The sequence below is a fragment of the Struthio camelus genome, chromosome 2, assembly GCF_040807025.1.
Source record: "Struthio camelus isolate bStrCam1 chromosome 2, bStrCam1.hap1, whole genome shotgun sequence".
Lineage (NCBI taxonomy): Eukaryota > Metazoa > Chordata > Aves > Struthioniformes > Struthionidae > Struthio > Struthio camelus.
The window spans coordinates 130,939,174-130,959,262 of record NC_090943.1 but is presented as its reverse complement, the minus strand read 5'-3'; the positions used below and the strand labels follow the sequence as shown (position 1 = coordinate 130,959,262).

Genomic DNA, 20,089 nt, shown 5'->3' with positions numbered 1-20,089 from the left:
TTACACATGCAAGGCACACTCACAGTTTTAAAGGCAGAAGAAGATTTATTCCACACCCAAAGGACAAAGCATACCGAGAAATAAAGCTAAATCTGAAACAGCACCTTATGGGCAGGCAAAGGAGGTATTTTACCTCCTTTTTTACTATTTTACGCAGTTCACAGCAAGATGTACTTTAAGCACACTACTACAAGATTACAACAGAAAACATGATGAGCAAAGCATTTTGCCACCAAAGACAGCTACTATCCGGTAACATACTATCCCAGGTAATTACTGAGAGCTCACAGTAGCTGCCACACATGCAAGGAGGAAACAGAACTATACGTGAACCCTTTTTACGCATCTCTCTTCGGAAAAACAAAAAAAACATGTTTGTGTAGCTAGTTTCCATAATGAAATATATAGTTGCCATGGAAGTCTAATCTCTATGTCAAAGCTACGCAGAAGGGAAGAGATATATCATGAGGCTATTTACCTAAAAAACCAAATGAAGGTAAACATGAAAACTAACAAAAATATATCCTTTTTAGTTAGATCCCAGTCACTAAAGAATAAATACATATATGCTGCATCTTTCACACATTTCAAAAATATAAACTAATCAATCACACATATAGAAAAATTTCTACAGCTCTCACAAGGGAAGAACAAAAAAAAGATCTTTCAATTAAAATGACTGCAAACTTTGAAGGAGACTTATGAAAAGGGCACCATGACCTAGAAAAGTAGTCACTGGGGGTAGTAAAAAAAAAACAAAACACAAAACAAAAAAAACTTCCAAATTGTACACAGGCATGAATATATAGGGTAAGAAAAAGTAAAAACTATACGTCACGTTCTGTATGTATATCTCTCTGTATGTAAATTTCTTGTTTATACAACAACGTTTAATTTTTCTCTAAAACAATTATGTCCTTTACTCACAATTTAACTGTGTAACAGGCTATATGATTGAGGAGTCATGATGATAATTAGGTTATAAAAATATAAGAATCAGGAATTAACATAATAACAAATGACATCACCCATCAATTCATCACCTCTGGGTGTAAATGATCAAAATAGGATTAATTTCAGAAAGCAAAGCAATGAGAATCTTTTTTTCACCATCTCCAGCTATCAGCAAATTTTGAGACATGTAAAGGTAACAAAAATGAAAAATTATCTGCCTGGCTTGCTGACGAAATGGCATGGCCCTGGGTTTTATTTTAGGTGTATTTTTTTTTTAGTGGAATAACTTCAAGTTATGTCAAAAGGGCTTTCGGCATATGGGCACCCTAATAAGATGAGAATTAGCACTAGGAAGTATTTTGAAAAACATGAAAATGTGAGAAAAGTAACAGAGAACATGTGAAAGTGTGAAATTTACATATAATATTTTAGGATATCCTTTCAAATTGAAAATTAACATAACGCAAGTCTTTCCTCAGACACCAATTGCTTCCTCTTTATTTTTCTCTTCATCGTACCTGCCATCCACTATTGAAAAACATCCCGATTTATACATCCATTTGTAGTCAAATTCAGAATATTTCAACATTTCTCCTTTTGACTGTCCTTTTTGTATCACCTATATAATCCGTATCTCACCTATATAATCTCTGAAGCTTTGGCAGCATCTACTGTGATGCAGAACTTTTAATTCTTCCAACACGTTAACGGTCACAGAAAAGCAATTGTAAGTATTCCTGGAACATGCATACATTTCATAGGCATAAAATACTACTGGCATAAAATGGATACAAATTTGGTGAATATTTTACGTAAGAATTCATTTCCATGAGGCTTATAAAACATGGGGCTGTAAGACCTCTCCATGTGACACCGAGACTTACCTGTTTTGGCTAGTGAAAGTTGCCTGCTCGATAGGTAAGATGCTGTCTGGCCACGGCGCGGTCTGATTGGGAGGGGCCTGCTGTTGGCTATACTGAGGTCCTCCGATATTCATCTCCAGTTCAGATGGCCCTAATCAAGAAAAGCAACCACATAACATTTGTGAAAAACATAAATTTTGATGTTAGTTCTTTCCACTGGATTATCTACTGTACAGTAAAAGCAAATGAAAACATTAAGACTTATTCATGTTGCACTTTAAAAGCATCGCGGAGTTATTGTTAAAAATTGCTTTCAAAATTCGAGCAAATATCAACAGAACTCTGAAAAGAGACCAAAACTGTAAGAGAACAGATATGACACCACAACTACATAAGCTAGAAAGAACTATTGCAGGAGATAAACATAAAAATATTAACAGTAGATAAAAGTCAATACCATAACGTACTTGCTTGTAGTTGTCAATACATAATGTACGGACCACGCACAATGAGAGCACTTAAAGCGTTTCCTCCTCCTAAAAAACCCCCAATCTTTAATAAACAAGAGCAACTTTATATCCTCTTTCTTAGGTCACACTATTATGTGGCTAAAGAAAATTGTTCCTATCAGCACACGCTTTTAAAAATTCATGCTTTAGACACCTTCCTGCTCACACAGGAAACACTCCCCGTGGAATATCTATTTCTTGGAATACTGTTCTCATCAAATCTGGAATTGCAGTGAGTCTTTTTTTTTTTTTTTTTTTGGGGGGGGGGGGGGGGGGGGATGCTTCAACTTTTCCAATCCAGTGTGTGCAAAGCGGCGTAACTCCACGACCTCAGAGACTTACCCACATTCATGACCTGAGAAGGGAGCATCTGCCGCGGGCCAGGCTGGCTGCTGGGCCGCAGGGGAATGCTGGCTGTGGGGTTGCGTATCATGCCTCCTTGGATCGGCCTGCTCAGGGCGCTGGTCGTGGGCGCGCAGGTCACCCTCACAGCAGAAGCCTGGCTCGCCCACTCTCCGGATGTCATGGCAGGCCGAGGGGTATTGCCACCAATCATTCCTGCACAAAAGGCAGACAGGCTCAGGTGCAGCAACGTGATGCAGAACGACTTTAGCATTACAACTGGCTGATTATCTGAATTTTTAAGAGATAAAAATGCAGCAGCTTTACTCGAAGCACGTTGTATCACAACTGCCTGTCCAGCTGTGCAAAGCTAGACAGGCAGACACATTACGCTGCTTAGTCAAGGGGCTGGAGATTACTATACGTTTTACGTAAGGAAGATCCTCCTGTCATTTCTGAAACGCTGTGAAAGGTAAGTGTTCCCGCATGCAACAGGTGCCGAGGGTGCGTGGATGGCCCTGGCTTCCTTCCTCAGGAAATGAATCACGTTGGCTGAGGCGCGCGGCACGGCTTCACTCGCGCTAAGCGAGAACGAAGATTTGAGCAAGAGCACGCTATCGCTACGCACACTTCCAAATTAGGAGGATTAAATGTAAAGGCGCACTCGCACACATCTCCTGGCAAGTCTTTTCATTCAGAATCAAGAGCCCTCTGAGCCTCAAGGCCCACTCAGGTAGGCTTGAGCCAATAGACAGTGCAGGGAAATTACTCACAGGAACTTTCCGATAGATGCTGAAGTTCATTACCGTTATTTTAGGGGAAGTCCTCCTACATCTACAGTAAACAACTGATACAGTTTATTTACACTTGGAATATGTAGACTACTACACTCTGACAGCAGTTTAAAAAAAGCCCCTGGAGCTGTTTATTCACAGCATTTAAACATTTCAGTTTTGTACAGTTACGGGACCAGAAAAACCACTGATTTCAGATCTCTAGCTGCATTTTGCAACAAACTTAAATGAATATTAAGAAAAAAAAACCTATTATTCACCAATCCAACTACGTAGTGATAGATAACCAAGGAGGAAAATCCTCTGAAGAGAGTCATCGTTTTAGCCGCAGTACAAAATTTGCTTCAATAATACAACCACAGGTTTGTTCGGTTTTATTTGTGTGCGTATTCTTTCAGTTGAAAGATGTGGTGCACTAAACCAAATGGCAGGAATACAGATTATACACTCTAACTTGTATACATAAGATGAATAACATCCGCTAATATGTATACGTAACATGAAAGTAATAGGACATTTGAAAGATCACTAGCCGACCTCTAAACTCCTCAAACAGGATATTTCAGCGTCAGGCAGTATATTTTTTTTAATACTGATGCAAACTAAATACAAAATCTTGACAGTGAATAGCCACTTAAAAGGACTTAAAGCACCCAATTATTCAAAGCTCTTAGCTGTTGTTTCACACTTGGACAGTTTCAGACTATATACTAGTCGAAATGTTGGTCAGTCAAACTTCTCCTGTGATACCCCCTCTGGTATCTCTGCACAGCATTAGGCAACATGAAGAAATCAACGCATTGCAGACCGGGCACAATCCTTGATACGTACTAAAGATGTAGCACTATTACAACATCTGATGGTTCCAAAGAAGTTTTTCGTTTTAGCAAATGACATAAACGATCAGCATTTTTGTTATTTCAAATAAAAACTAATACTAATAATAAATAAATAATAAATAATAATAAATGAAGGAAAAGTGAAGGCAACAACAGGATCTCCAGAGAATACTCATGGTAAGGGCAGCAGCATTGCCCACAAATTTGTTTTGGAAAGACTGTGCCATTCCAAGACTCAGATGAATCTGGAATAACAATGTAAGCAGGTTATAACAGCCAGTACAGCGAGTTCATCTACAAGCTTTCAGGTAAGTGAACAGCAGCGCACAAAGAGCACGCCTAAAAAGTCTGCGTTTTGAAACAGAAGAAGCTCGAAACAAATAAGCCAACATATACCAGCCCACTAAACACAAATGTACAAAATACATCCTGTACTTTTAAGAGGGCTAACATTGATTAACTTACCCATGACATAGTCTATTAATCAAATATATGAGAACAAATGCAAAGACTTCTTACCTGTGCTATTGTTCCCTAAAGTTCCTTGATTTCCTATCATCCCCTCGTTCCTGCCCATCAGTCCCGGCTGAGGTATCACTGAATATGGGCTACTAGTTCTTATGGGTGGGAAATTTCCTGCGCCTGTTGGATTCTGCAGTGTGATGTCAAGTGGTAAATTCTGGTTTGGCATTAACCTGCCCAGTTGCCCTGCTCGGGGATTATTAAAAGCTAGACAGGAGGAGCAAACAAAAAGTAAAGTTACAAGAATGGAAACTTCACTTGTAAAAAACAAAAACCAAACCCAAATATACTTCAAGCTCTAGGGTTCAGTTATTTAACGCTGCATAATTTACCTAGTCTATATCTGTCTGAGAAACATCCCTTTAGACATTTTAATGTAAATTTCAGAGTGGAACATTCTGACATCAAAATGGATATGGCTTATATTTTTAAAACTTCAAATGATGCAATTTAACTTACTGAAGAACAACTACCGCAAAATATACTGCCATGTGATGTGCATACCACTGCCAATTACTCTTATACCTAGGTGGGACTGTAACCGAGTGCAGATGTCATCCTGAGGCAGACTGTCAGGATTATCTGACAGTCTTGAAAGCTTTCCAACATAAACTGGGCCCCTGAAGAAGTTACTAACACCAAGGACAGACTGAGGCTATCTTGAATCCTGTAGCCCCATTTCTATATCTCCCTCCTAAAATTTTTTACGACCCTGTCGTTAATGAAAATGAAAACTTTCGTGATTCCACAAAAATGAATAGAGGGTCCAGATTTAGAGCTGTGACACCACAGTATCCTGGAAAATAGGGCTGTACTTGATGCTTACTGTCACTTTTATATAAGTATTTTCTTCTGTTGAGGCCCTCTTGTGTTTTGTGCTCTCAAAATCAGCCTCTGCAAAGAAAATCACAAGCTGGCTTAGAGAAGTGAACTTCAGCTCTTGGCTGGCGAGCAGCTGGGTCAGCTGGTCTTTGGGAAACCTTCAAGTGAATCAAACTTGTGCATGTGCACAAGTACTTCTCGAACCTGAACCAAATACTGAGCAGGTGCTTACACGATTCCACTTCTAATCAGACCCACAAAATACATATAAATATATAAATTATTTTTGTAATATTATTATTTGCAATAATTTCCGATAGCTCCCACTAGGACAGCCTCTGAGTTAATGACGTCCATTAAGCAACTTCTCTACTTTTACAGTCACCACACTGCAACGAAGTCAAAGAATTTCTTTCTTTCTTTAGACTACAGTACTGATGCTTCTGAGTTTGAGAACTCAGATGAGGTTTATCGCGCTTGTTAAAAAGTACAGAAACATCTTATTACAAAGGTCTCTCGACTTTTCTCCTTACTGCATGAAACCAGATTATAGGAGCCTGCTGCATTTTTTTATTCTCTGCTTATATGCGTGTATAGGGAATAAATTACTTCAAATACACCTCATTCCTGGCCATCAGGTCAAAATTTTCTGTTCAATATCTGTTCAAGCAAGCAAGCAAAACTTACGAGGCAAAACCAACCTTCCCAAGTTCAGGGGCACCATAAAGCCTGAGCACTGAGCTAAAACCTCACCTCAGTAACAGTTTCAGGACAGTTTGCTCTAGAAGTTTGAAAAATAACACAGACGAGGAAGTTATAATGCAGGTAGCTTTATAAGCAACGACTGATCCAACAAAAAGAAAAGCTGAAAATGCAGCACAAAATAGCAATGTGGTTCATGAGATGTGATGGTGCTCAGAATAGACAGTCAGGATGCAACCAAGGGAGGCTCTCTGCTTCCCAAGCAATAAACTTTTGGAATCTCACAAATCTAGCAGCTTTCAATTCTTTCAAAAACTTTAAAAACATCAGCTTAAAATAGTTTCAGATTAAAGTATTCTCATGTAAATGCTTTAAAAAATGAAGGCTGATCATTTCTATGGAAAAAAATCAAAATAAAAATACTTTTGGAATTGTGTATGATTTGACATTCATTCTACATTGCTCTTCTGGGAGCATAAGAGAAGTTACTCACTATGTCTCTGCACCTGTTTTCTGTATGCTCTTATACTGAAAACAAGGCAGAAAATCTCTAGGGAAATCAGACACAGACATGAGACTGAGCTGGAGAAAAAAGTTTTAGGGTGCTAATTTGCATGGGAAACGATGGTTTTTTTTTTTTTTTTTTTTTTTTTAACAAAACTGCTGCTAACCAGCAAGACGTTCCCATGTAGAATTATACTGTTACTGTATCGCCAGTAGCTTTGAAAACAGATTTAAAAACTAAGATGGGAAAATGTTTCCAAAGCTCCTTTCTGCAATATGATGCACAGAAATAAATTAAATAAGACTGTATGTATATGATAAAATCAAAAGCGATTAATAAATATACTGCTTCGTAGTCCTGTACATTAAATATTTTTGATACTATGCATAATCTGAACAACTCAAGACAACTGAAAGAGCGCTCAGCAAAACCTCTGACAGAAGCAGGATGGCAAAATAGTTTCTTTTTACACTGTGGTAATGAGGACGATGTAACACAAAAAAGAGAGTCATCGCTTGCCATTATTCTTACTCTAAAATATCTAAAGAATATTAATGACATAGTCATCCAAATTCATTGGCTACCCATGAAAATGTTAACACTTCCCTGCAAGAAACTTTAGGAAACGAGCAAACACATCTCATTTAGAAAGAAAGTAGATAAGAGGAAGAAATATGAGCCAAAGCAAAGGGTTATCTTGGGAAAGCCAAAAGCCTATGCCACCTTGGAAAGAACCAGCAGAGCTCATTTCAGACAGAATATTCTTAAGATTTCAAGTGCACAGAGATTTTTCTCTGACTTATGTGCCGCTGCTGTTAGTCTTCTCATACTTACAAAAATGAGCACATTAAACACAAGCATCTTTGTTTTAGTAACATTCGCACTGTTTCAATATCTTATAGTTTAAGCAGCTACGATGTTTTTAATATAATTGTAAATATTAATATTTATTTGAATATTTCTAGTAAAAATTTGAGTTAACTTGAAAGTGGAATGGTGCTATTCTTGGAAAGAATGATTTAATAGTGACAAAATGCCTACAGTTTATCGAAAGCATTATCTAAATCCTATGTTTGAAAAAAATACACTGGTGTACATTTAAGGAGGTAACAGATGCTGCCATCCTAGCCGGCAAGGGAAAAAAACAGGGAAAAAACTAAGCAGTGGCTTTTATGCTATTTTATTCTACATTCATCCCTGCTAAGTCTCCTGTCTTGTCTGCTTTCAGTGACTTTATAGTGGCAGACCAATATTTTTCTCCTGATTTGTAATTTAATTAATAAAGTTAAAGAACTGGCAGCTAGAAAGTGACCCAATTAAAAGCCACAATTTCAATTTTAATACAGGCATTCCTTCTAATCATATGTCTTTCTATTAATCTTGCGGTTTTAGAAAGAACACTTTCTGTCATGCTTTGAAAAGCTTTTCTCTCCCCTTTTATCAAAAGAATTGGTTAAAAAATAGAACCTGCACCAAAACAAAATGCACACATTCACAATCTGAAAAGCCTCACAATACTAGCGTAATATATAACCATAGCAGGTGTCATATTTTCTGACAGAAAGATGTTATTTTGAGAGTAGCTCACAAAACTCCTCAAAGGGGCACCGACTTCCAGCACACTATGCGAATTATATACACTCTCCAAATGCGTTTCAAAATAACACAACCGCAGATGGCGCCATCTCACCACAGACAATGAGAAAATGCTGGAAAATTGTCTAGTTTCTAGCCTGGCCGACCTAGAGGCACCACAACAACGACTTTTTGGGTTCTCGGTCTTTTCCGGATACTCGCATAAGGCAAACTCACTGCTCTGTGAAATCCTCATTGCTGGTTTCTGGGTGCCCACAGACGTGCCGGGGCTGCTGTCACTGGTGAGCTGCATGAGGTCATTGATGATGGCTTGCTTGTCAACCGAGCCTGCTGGCGCGCCTGCTCGGCTATCGGGGAAAAGCTGCGGTAACTGGCTGTTCTGTAGGTCATCCAGGATCTCCTCCAAGTTGTCCAACTCGCTGCCTGGCTGCGAGGAAAAAAAGAGCACACGTTGTGGCTCATCTGCTGATGACGTCCCTGCTCTTCCAGGGCGTGAAGTAATGAGCAAGTGCTATGCCCGCAGAGACTTGAGATGTTTCCTCCAAGACGCCTGGGGTGGAGGAAGCTTACTAGGTTGTAGAGAAGAGCCTGTGCATGCTTCCAGGGCTTCGTTACCCTGCGTTTGGGGAACTAGTGCTGCCCGTAGCATTTGTGCCCCGCTCACACCCCAGCGTCAGGAAGTGCAGACAGCCGCACTATACGTACCTCGTGCAAAGGGGAACCGGGAGGATGCTCGCTATGCACTCTACGACCAGTACAGACAGCATGCATAATTTGGCAGAAAGAGACATCCAACAGTGATGAAGATGGAGATTTATGTGGGTATAACAAATATTCCTTTCAGCACAATCGTATTTCTAGTCTCTTTATGACTTGATTAAAAGTGTGTATGACGGAAAAGTTGCTTCATGGCTGAAACAATTCTCCATACATATTTTCTTCATTACATTAGAAAAGGTAACACTAAATAACTCTACAGCAATTAACTGGAGAGAAATATGTAATGCAATGAAGTTCTATAAATTAACAATTGTCAATTAGTTAGTAGATTTCAGAATTTATTTTTCTCACACCTATCCAAGTAAGTGAAAATTACATCTCTGCAGCAAGAAAAAAAGTTACCTAATTATATTCAACTGAATAGCATAAACATAAAGATGGCAAAAAATCTAAGTCCATCCCATACCAACAGAAAAATTGACTTGTATGTTTTTCTTAAAAATACCCGTTTTCACCAGTATTAGTATTTTGTCAACTTCTCTGCCTCTAAACACTCAGAATTAAAATCTTTTGCTCATTGAAACTTGGAAATTATTACCATCTATCCAGTTCCAGAACTTGCAACATGCAAGACTAAAAAAACTCTTTTGAAGAGTAATAACAAATAAGCAGTACGGTCTCAGTTTCCACCAAGCTGCACAGAAAATATTTTCTGACAGTATTTCTAAGAAAAATCTACTCAGACTTAATGCCTTCATTAGGAATTCTACCAACACAAAGGAGAGGCAGAGGGTGGCTGAACATACATGACGGCTAGGGAACAGAAAAATAACAGCGGAAGCTTACACACATGAGAAATACAATTCTTCCTGGTTTTTTTCTTCCTACTGCTACATTGTGCACTTACTTTCTTATCTGCAGTAGGCTTATTCTGCAGATCACAGGGCAGTGTAGAAAAACCTGAGACGGCTTAAACCAGCCACCGAGGGTTCTCAGTCCAGCTACGAAGCAGAGTATGAGAGTCTGTACTGAACTCATGCTGCCAGTTAACCTGCTCCTGGGGAGCTGAGCTATTTTATTCAAAGGTAGCTAAGATGCATCTAGGTTAAATCTCTACAAAATTTTTTTGGATGATTTAATGCAGATGAACACGGTATTACTCTTTACTCCTTCCAGATGACTTCCTAGGCTAACAGATCAGAGTATATGGTGCAAAAGAAGGAAGAGTTTACTCCGCTACAAGGGAGCGGGTGGGCTGATCCAGAGGCTGATGTTTTTGGCAAAATGATGGGAAATCACAGAATCAGTGGACTAGAAGAAAACTAAAGCCTCAAGGCAAAATCAGTAGATGCTGTTCCCAACAGCAGCTCATATCTTCTTAAACATGTCCAGTGAAAGAAAATCCACAGCTTCCTCAGGGAATTTCTTTCAAGCACTCTGCCATCCTTACCATTAAAATGTTTTTCCTCAAGGTTGATACAAAATTTTCCTCACTGAAACGTAGGCCCTTCCTTCCTGTCCTGTTTTGCATCTGGAGAACAAACTGTGTTCCCCTTTCTTTTTCTAACCTTTTGTGTATTTGAAGGCTGGTATTCGCCTCTGTGGTTTTTAGGCTGAGGTTAAACAATCTCAACTCATTCAAACTTCCCTCTTAGCACAGAGCCTGTCTTCTAGACCTTCTATTATTCTTGCAGCCCCTGTGCGCTGTCCTGAATTGATCCACATTTTTGTGGAAGTGCAGCGCCCAGGACGGTACCTCAGCTGACGCCTTGCAAGTGCTGGACAAAGCAGAGAGTTTATTCTACGCACATTCCTTGGTATATTCCAGGATAGCTGGTGATTTCTTGCACTAGGTGACATCGCTGACCCTCATTCCTCTCGTCACTATCACCTCGGACACAGTTCTGAAAAAGTGCGATATAACCAGCTGTTCCACTTTTTTTTTTTTTTTAAAATTTGTGCAGTTGATTATTCCTGACTTCCTGACTAGTTGTAGCAAATAGCATTTGTTCATCCTGAACACTCTTAAGATTTTTACTCCCTATCTCCTAGTCGCCACCGAATTTGAATTCCGTCTCCTCCAGTGCATTTGCATATATTCAAGTGCCACATGCAGCTTTCCCAAGTATACTCTCTATTCTATCATCAGGTCACCAATGAAGATAACTCCTGCAGTACCCCTCCATTTTGACAGCGAATCTTTAAACAAGTACTTGGTGTGTAAGCACTTCCAAGCAGCTTCCTGAAACTACTCAGAGCAGTTTCATCTTGACCATCCAACTCTAATCTGCTTATGAGAATGTCAAGAGTAACTGTGCCAAAAAGCCTTACTAAAACCAAGACACATGACACAAACTGCTTCTTCTCTCATGCCAAAAAGCCCATTTACACTGTTTCAGAAGGAAAACAGATTGGTCTGACACTACCTGTTCTTGACAAATCCCCATGCTGACGCGTTACCTTCCAGGCACTTACAAACCGCGCACCAGCAGAAAAGGTCGAGCCAGGAGGAATCTGAATGTGGCTATAAGAAATCTAAATTGTTACGGGGAAAGGTGGCAGGCAGATTCAAAAAAGGCACTCCAAGAGACAGGCAAGAAATGTTCACAGAAGCTACATGTTGAGTTCTGAACGATCTGGTAAAGGAGACTGATGTTGAGCGTCGTAAATTATAAAAGGGTGATTCAACAGCCTTTGGGGGAACTAAGACATATGGACTTCACCAAACATATTTTAGACAACAGTAAAGGCAGGTTTTACGTGCTGCAGGGTTTTTTTCTTTGTGTTCTGGGGGAGAATTTGTTTTTTTTTTTTTTTTTTTTTAAATATTCAGGCTAGAGTAATTCTTTGTTTAAACATCAGGCATTAAAAAAACAGGGACAAACTTATTGATTCAAACGTGTCATAGAACTGCTTTCCCCAAGATGCTGTTAATTCCTCTCAGGAAGTGGCAAAGAAAGGCCAATTACAACAGAAGTATTATAACAGAAATACACAACCCTCCTCTTTTCCTTTAACATAATCATTATCTCATATTTTATCTGGATTTTTTTTCTGATGAGATCAGGGTTCTCAACTGCTGCAGAAGTTCCAAGACAGTTTTGGTTTTAGAATTAACACCAAGCTGTTAGGGTCGCCTAAGTCTTTCCAAACCCGCCCTCAAATGGCACCATATGTGCAGAAACAAGCATTTAAATATTTACTCGGTGAGTTTCATGGGATTTTTCTTTTATTCATAGTCCATATTTATTTTGTTAATGGCCTAAATCGAACTTTATGTAAATAGAAGGCACACCCTAAACTCCCTGTAATACAATTATTTGTCATGAATTAAAAAAAAAAATCCTGATAAAAGCACAAAGTATCACAAGAAAGTTCTTGTGCACATATTTTCACTATCTTTAAGCAATGCAATTACAGCAACCTCCATAGAACTGAGACACTAAATCCCAGAAAACTCTAGGTAGATCATGTTTAGAAATATTTTTGTATTTTAAAAAATACCTAGTTTTTAAAGTGCTGATCACCATTATGTAGAAAAACATAGATTAAAACGTAATTACTTTAAAAATTATTTCAGGTCTACTGAATGCAAGTTCACCTAACCGCTAAGTTTGGTTTACAAATCGTGCCATTTCAAAATCTAGCTTCCACTGAAGGACTCTTTCCATGGCTTATGAAGGACTAGAAAAGATGCTAAATTGTACTCTCTGGAGCTCCTTCCTGCCACGGGCAATGCCCACAGCTTGCACTGACGCGGTTCTGAAGTTCAGTCTCTCTCGGCTTTGTCTATTTTCCTTACAAGCATGTATGACTATGGATGAGGTATCTAGGACTCTCTTCTTAAAACCGAGTGCCTTGTGGTGGGGCTACAACCTGAAACTACACCTGCTTTATACACTCTTAAGTTTCATTACCCTACTTAGCACAGGCAAAATGTTTTGACCAAAAAAGGTAAGCAAAAACAACCCTCAGCTCCAAACTAGCCATAGATTAAAAAAGGAGGAAAAAAGTAAATCAGAAGTGGAAACAATATATATAGTCTTTCTCTCCCCCAACTGCAAGCAGCACACACTTGGCTAGAAACCCTGTTTTATTATAAGGACAATCTACAACCAACTTCTGGAGGTAGGTTTGTAGAGTTCTGACTAAAAACTGTTCAGAAAATGCAATCCCCACTCTCAAGTTTTAATAGAAGTCAAAGCAGCAGCAAACCTCCTTCATCAACCTGGTGGATTCTGGACATTAAGAAATAGATTTTGGGAGGATGAGGGTCATGTGTAAAGAAAACATTTTAGTATTGGGAAGACCCGACTGTTACACGTTCCTGAAGATCTCCAGCACAACGCTAGTGGGAACAGCAGCATTACAATGTCACTGTCAGACAAACGGACTGACTCTATTGTCTGCTGGCTAAAAGAAAAGGAGAGCTCACTTGGAGATGACAGGATTTCATTCCACACTATGCCAAGTGCTTGCTCAGAGAATAAGTCACTTCAAAGGTATATATCTTGGTTTCTTCATCCATCATAGGAATATAACAATCCACATCCAATTCTGCAAAACAGTTTTGTAGTGCAAAATAACACAGCTAACCAAAATGTTTCCTTCGTACGGCAATACATGACAACACTCAGTGCATGATGTTTCTGTGATTTGCCCCACGCTTTCACTCTCTTTTTCCCCCCCAAGCTGTTGGCCGATTTCAGTCAGACTTCACAAAGAACAGCAACCTCAAATAAGCAATGTTTCTAAAGTATTACTGTGCGATGTACTGTAGATGACAGAGATCCAATTATTGCTACCACTAAGGTAAAGAGCAACGATTGCTCAGGCTTTGCATTGTGCTGTTTGGATTTTGCGGGGTGCGGGGGGGAATATGAAGAACTGGCTGATCGGTATGCTGGTTGCTTTGGACCAGCAACAGCACGTGCAGGACAAAATCCAGTGTTTTGGAGATGTACAGGGAAGGAGGGGGCCAGGTGAAGCTAGACCGACAGCCTGCGCACAGCAGAGCCTCGCGAGCGCAGGCAAAGCGAGGGGGAAGCAGGCTTACTGCTAAGGGAAGACCTAGAGAACAAATCTGGGGCAAATCAGGAGTCGTTATTTCTGCCGCCTTCCTTATTTTAACAGCGGAGGCTGGTACGAGCACTCGTGGTACTCGACAGCAACGGTCCCGCGACTGCTGTTGCCGTAGGAAAAGCCCTGCCTCGCCTCTCCTGCCCACCCTCTCCCCCAGAGCCGCCTTAGCTGGAAGTGCCGTCAGTCCAACAGGGCTCGGGTAGGAGCATCGCCTCCACACCGAGGCGGGGAGAAAGGCAGAGAGGCCCTGGCACTATCCCCTCTCCCATTTGCGAAAGGTTTCCTGTCAGTTGCTGGTCTCCGGAGAAGCGTATGTTTAAACACGCTACCTAGAAGACTGCTATTTTTAGCTCACAGTGGTACACTTCAAGGCATTTCCTCTGCAGAAAGTCACACCAAAAGTAAAAGGAGAACACGTAACGGCTCTTCTGCCCTAGACCGCCCCGGTCCCTCCTCGGGCAGAGGCCACGCCACTACTGCTTCGCTGCTACCATTTCCAGCGAAGCTGCACGCTCCGGTGACTAATTACTTAAAAATACAGCATTCCTCCGGGAGGATAAGTTTTAAATAAACCTGCAAAATAGGTAACACAAGCACACGGCTAATTTTTACACCAAGGAGGAAGAAGCGGGGGGAGGGAAAAGGACGCAGGAGGATGGAAGAATTTAGAACAAGAATCTGTGTTCTAGTCCGGTGCTAAATAGTTCCAGCTTTGATCTAAATTTAGGCAGCGAGCACTTCCTGTGGGAGACCGTCTTCCAAAGCTGCGAAGGTTTTGATGCTAAATATTTTCAGTGATTTCATAATTGGGGTAAAGTGGTTATTTGTTTAAAGTCTTGGCCTTCAGCTAGAAAAATGCTTACATTATTTCATATTCCTCACCATTTCCTCTCCTTCTCCATGTTGGATTTCTCCTGTTTATTTAACTCCACGTTTCACTGAATTTTAAATAGGTTTGAAAATTATATAAAAAACCAACAGCAACAACAAAAGCCCCAGTGTCAGTATTCTTACAGAACAACTGCTGCTACTGACTTCTCCTTACCCAAACGCTCATTAAGCCCCAGTACTTCAGCCCTTATTACTATCATGACTCTTACATTACTCTGCGTTTTTCTTACAGTCCCAATGTCTGGACCTTCTTTTAGCTCCAGCTCCTGTCGCTCCTGAGAGGGAACCTTTGTCTTCAAATTTTAAGAAAACGCAGCACATCTACAGTCCATAATCCAGTCCCCTCAATCCTCCCCTTGAGCTCTAAATCATGAAGCCTAAAAAGTCAATATACTATTCATTTTTATGAGGATCATTATGTCGGCGGCCTGACTTTCAAATGCTTGAGGTTAGCAATACTTGAAGAAGTCTCTTTCTTTAAATTTAGTTGACAGTTACACGATTACATTTAAGGTGAGACTCAGCTTGTCTATTTTTAGTCATGAAAAGGTAAGGCAGTTAGTTTAAACTAGTTGTCTAGACTACTACTAGTCAACGATAACATTGAGAGAGCAATTTACCTTACCTATTTTAAACACACTTTAGGATAATATAGATCCTCCTCCCCGGGAATGATTTTTCTCTTTTTCCATAAACCATACAGGGAGCTTACAGGGCTGGCTTGGACTGCATACTTAACTTCTTACAGGGGACAAGACCTACGCTTTGTAAATGGGTTCTTAACAGCTATTTCTAAGCTGTTATTTGGATAGTCCACAGAGATCACGAAACTGAAAATTTTAATTCTTGGGAAGAAAAATATCGAGAAGTCATGATTTTGTTCTAATCAGTTATTTACACGATCATAAATTTTTTGGTGACTACCAAATTCTTCGTTCTTGTCCAGGATCACATTCTAGGGAATCAAAGTATCTCTGTCTTCAATCCAGTGTTGTCTTAGGTAATGCCATCGACTTCAACGCATAAGGATTGAACTAAGAACTGAATTAAATTTGTCATTTTTACAATAATTTATTCTTGCCAGCTTAGCTGTGAACTTCTTGATATCAATGTTTTCTTGGCCTAACAAAGCACTAAGTTCTCACTGAGATCTGAACACTCCCTCCCTAGTTATATCTAAGGCACTACAACAGAGTAGCGGTATGCAGAATTAAACTAACATCCAGGCTTGAGGACTAATCCCTGAAGAAAATAGCATATTTTGGCTCAGTTTCCCTCTAATGCATAGGAAGGACTGAAAGATTACAATTGCTCCTACATAATGGCAATACCTGTTAGGTCCTATTGAAATTAAAGTAGTAAAGTAATCTGAGAAAAAGCTTAGATAACTGCGATTATAACAATGCAGTGTAGTACGTTTGGCCTCTAGGTTTTGTGATTAGGACCACTGTTGTGAAAATCGTCAACTGGTCTAACGGAGCTTACTGAAACAACAAAGTTAAAAAAAGCCAGTGCTGTGATTCAGGGCTAAGAAAATGTGGTCTATCCATCCTCAGCCTTAAAATGTAATATAAAAAACCCCTAAAAATTATTTATCTATATATATAAACACACAATAGTAAATATAAACTATATTCATAAAAATAAACAAGTCCAAGCCCAATCAGCACATTAAAAATACACTATATTGTGAAAGTGAAGGATACAGCTGTGAAAGAGAGTCTTGCACTTCTACGCAATGTTCGATCTGATCATGATTTACAAACTAAGGTGTCATGCACAGGGCACTGTCTAGGGATTAATGACCAGCTGGGAGAGTTGATAGCATAGGGCAAAGCTAAGGATCATTAACTCCAGCTGCTTATAAACTCCCCAGAAAATGCCTTATGCTAAAATTGATAGTGTAATTATCCATTTTATAAATAAAATAAGCACTAATATTGAAGTGGTAAATTGCTTCTACAGTGTCACTATTTTTGCAAAGCCCTGAAAACCTGATGATTCTGGGTGACATGAATAAGATGCTTTTTGGAAGCGAATTCCACACGGAGGCCAGCGAAACAGCACTTTTTAGCACAGAGCCTAACAACATACAGTCTATTAGTAGTTGGGCTGCACAGCAAAGTAATCTTGCACAGACTACAGAGAAATTCTGAATAAAAATTCTAGGCAAATAGCCGCACACAGGAAGATATGATCAGGGCTCTGAACAATTAACCATCTACAGGAACTGGTTGAATACATAAACTTTTTAAGTTAAAAAAAACAAACAAACAAAAATAAAAAACCCCTAATTGGCACAGAAACACAGGAAGTCTATTTGCCTTGATTTTAATTTGCAGACAAAGTATAATACAAAGAGTAGTAATATAAAGTTTGCATCAGCCCTTTCAAACAGCTCCTGCCCTTGAGCATGAACCTGCTTTACATGGCAGAAGTACAGTTATTATGCCGGGTTAGGCCAAAAGCCCCTCTAGCCCGCAACGTTTCAATAGCAGCCTGTGGGAAATAGTACAGGAAGAGCTGTGAATACATTAGTATTAACCAGCAATTACCAGTATTTCCTCTTACTCTGACTACCAGCTGGGAAAGGTTACCTTAGCTTTTAGTCCCTGTGTGATCCATCTCCTTCCCAGCAGAGTCTCCATCACACAGCTGGTCTGCTCTTTCAGACAAGAGCAATGATCACAACTTACTAAACATGACCTGGAAAATTGAGTCAAGACTGGATTGCAGAGGACAGGTAACAGTTTACTTATCAATAGCCTCTTCAGGTGTCAAGGAATTATTCTTAAAGGAAGTCTGGAAAAAAATAAAATAGAAATGCAGGCCTAGCACATCTGATTTACACACAATCCAAAGAATGTCTTACCTGTTCATTAGGCTCAAAGCTTATCTCTTCTTTTTCCGTCCTCATAGCTATTAACTTTGTGCTACCGGAAGGGTCTGTCTTACTGTCCAACCGCTCCAGTTTTGGGGGTATATCTGGTAAACCAATATCTTTAGTATCATCTTTATCTAGCAAGTAGCGAAGTAGTGCATTATTATTCTTCTTAGGACTCGCTGGCTCCTGCTTAACAGTCACCTCTGAACCAGGAGCTGTGCTACTGGACTCCTGGTTCAGTTCTTTGCCTGTGGCCTCAGCTGTGAGCTTGGCCAGATCTACAGGAGAACTGCTGTCCTGCAATAGTCTGTGCAAAATTTTATGCTTCTCCTTGAGCGAGGTTCCATGTGCTGAACCAGACCCAGACAACCCTCCCGCGGAGTCCTTGCTAACGTCTCCCATCGTGCTGGACAACGGCGAAGGCTCCATCTGATCCGATTTGGTGGTCAGCAACTGTAAGAGCTTTGTCTGGCTTTTTCCGTCATGCAGTTTATTCTGTCCATCAGGTCTCTCGCCACCGACAACCGGTGGCAGGTTGCTGTCGGCATTATCTTTCTGTTCTCCTGAATGGCAGCTGCTCTCTGCTTGTCCAGTTGTACCTTCGGATTGCTCCCCATAAAGTCCAAAGCAGTCTTTAGAGTCCAGGCTTCCCATCTTGCTCAGCTGGGGAGGATTCATATTCACAGGGGAATTTTGTAAATTTCCCATTTTTAGGTCAGGCGAAGCCAACGACGAGCCAAGCGAAACTCCATGGCCCTCACTGAGGGCCTGAAGCGCGTTCAGGGAGCTGTTGGTGTAATTATGGCTATTTCCTGTGCTGCTGCAAACTCCCACAGGTGAATGCAAGCTTCCTGCAGGGGAAAACTGACTGGGTGGGATTCGAGGGCTTCCTGCCACTCCCGGGCTCACACGATGCCGTGGGGAAAGCATAGAGTTTGGCTGCCCGGGGTTCATACCAGGGCTGCTTTGTGAGGGACTATTCATTTTTAGTGCATAGTTACTACCCTGAGGAGTGGATGCTTGTATGCTTGACACATGGTTCATTCCCCCTGCACCACCAAACCTGCCTGCTGGCATGCCCATTTGTTCCTTTGGGCCATTTATGGCAAAATTTATATTGCTACTGATGGTCATATCCTGACCTGGGTTCCCACTGCACATGGCCTGATGGGCAGGGCTGCTGGAGCTAATTGGGTTCAATATCTTTCCCATTCCTTGTCCAGTCAAGTCCTGATTCATTCCACAGACGTTCTGCTCTCTATGTGGCAAGGGGAAGAAAAACAACCTATTAGCTAAAATGACAGTGGCCAACTTGCAATTACATTTCAAAAAAAGAAGCAAAACCCCAAACCTCACTTTAAAATAACACAACAAACCTACAATTAAAAATAAATCGACAATTTGACAAAAGCGATACGCAACTACCAACACGGCTGCACATTAACAGTACGGTTCTTCAGTAGCTCATTAACAAATCAGTGGACTAGAGGAAAAACAAAATTATACCTCATTTAAATGACGGTCATTAGAAATGCAGACAGGTTATAATTTCAGACTCTCTCCATATAAAGTATATCTTTTCTTTACAATACAGCAAGGGCTAACTTCTATTAAAAGAGAGAAATCTCATCTTATGACCCAACCAAATAAATGTTTTACAGGACAGCTGTAGACAGCTGTTTTCTGGAGTTTTGAATTTCTATGAGCTACCCTTATCACAAGCCTGCAGTGGGCTATGTGCCCACCAAGTTCATTGTGAAAAGCAAGTTTAAAAAGTGACATTTCTGCACTGCCAGAGTATTTTGATACTGCTTACCGCTCCAAAAAGTATGTGAGCCAAGAAAACTACTGGATACTACCTCAGAATGGGACCAGTGTGTTAGTAATCTAACACGGCGCAGACATTTAGGGAAAAAAAAAAGAGGAAGAAAGAAAAAACATACATACATACAAGCTGAAAATCATATTTTAGAGATGAAGGCTATAAGGGGGAGGAAACGGAGAGGAGATACACAAGGGAAAAGCTTTTGTGAGGGCACCTAGAAGGCACTTCTCCTTTCCTTA

General features: G+C 40.2%; 1 protein-coding gene across 1 annotated transcript in view; it reads right to left on the bottom strand.

Moving 5' to 3' along the window:
* The window catches only part of NCOA2 (nuclear receptor coactivator 2), a 195,993-nt gene that overhangs the window by 23,546 nt on the left and 152,358 nt on the right, over positions 1-20,089 (bottom strand). The window contains 5 exon segments of the mRNA XM_068932536.1: positions 1,839-1,968; positions 2,669-2,884; positions 4,821-5,030; positions 8,665-8,875; positions 18,014-19,283. Of these exon segments, the coding sequence (XP_068788637.1) occupies positions 1,839-1,968; positions 2,669-2,884; positions 4,821-5,030; positions 8,665-8,875; positions 18,014-19,283 (2,037 nt within the window).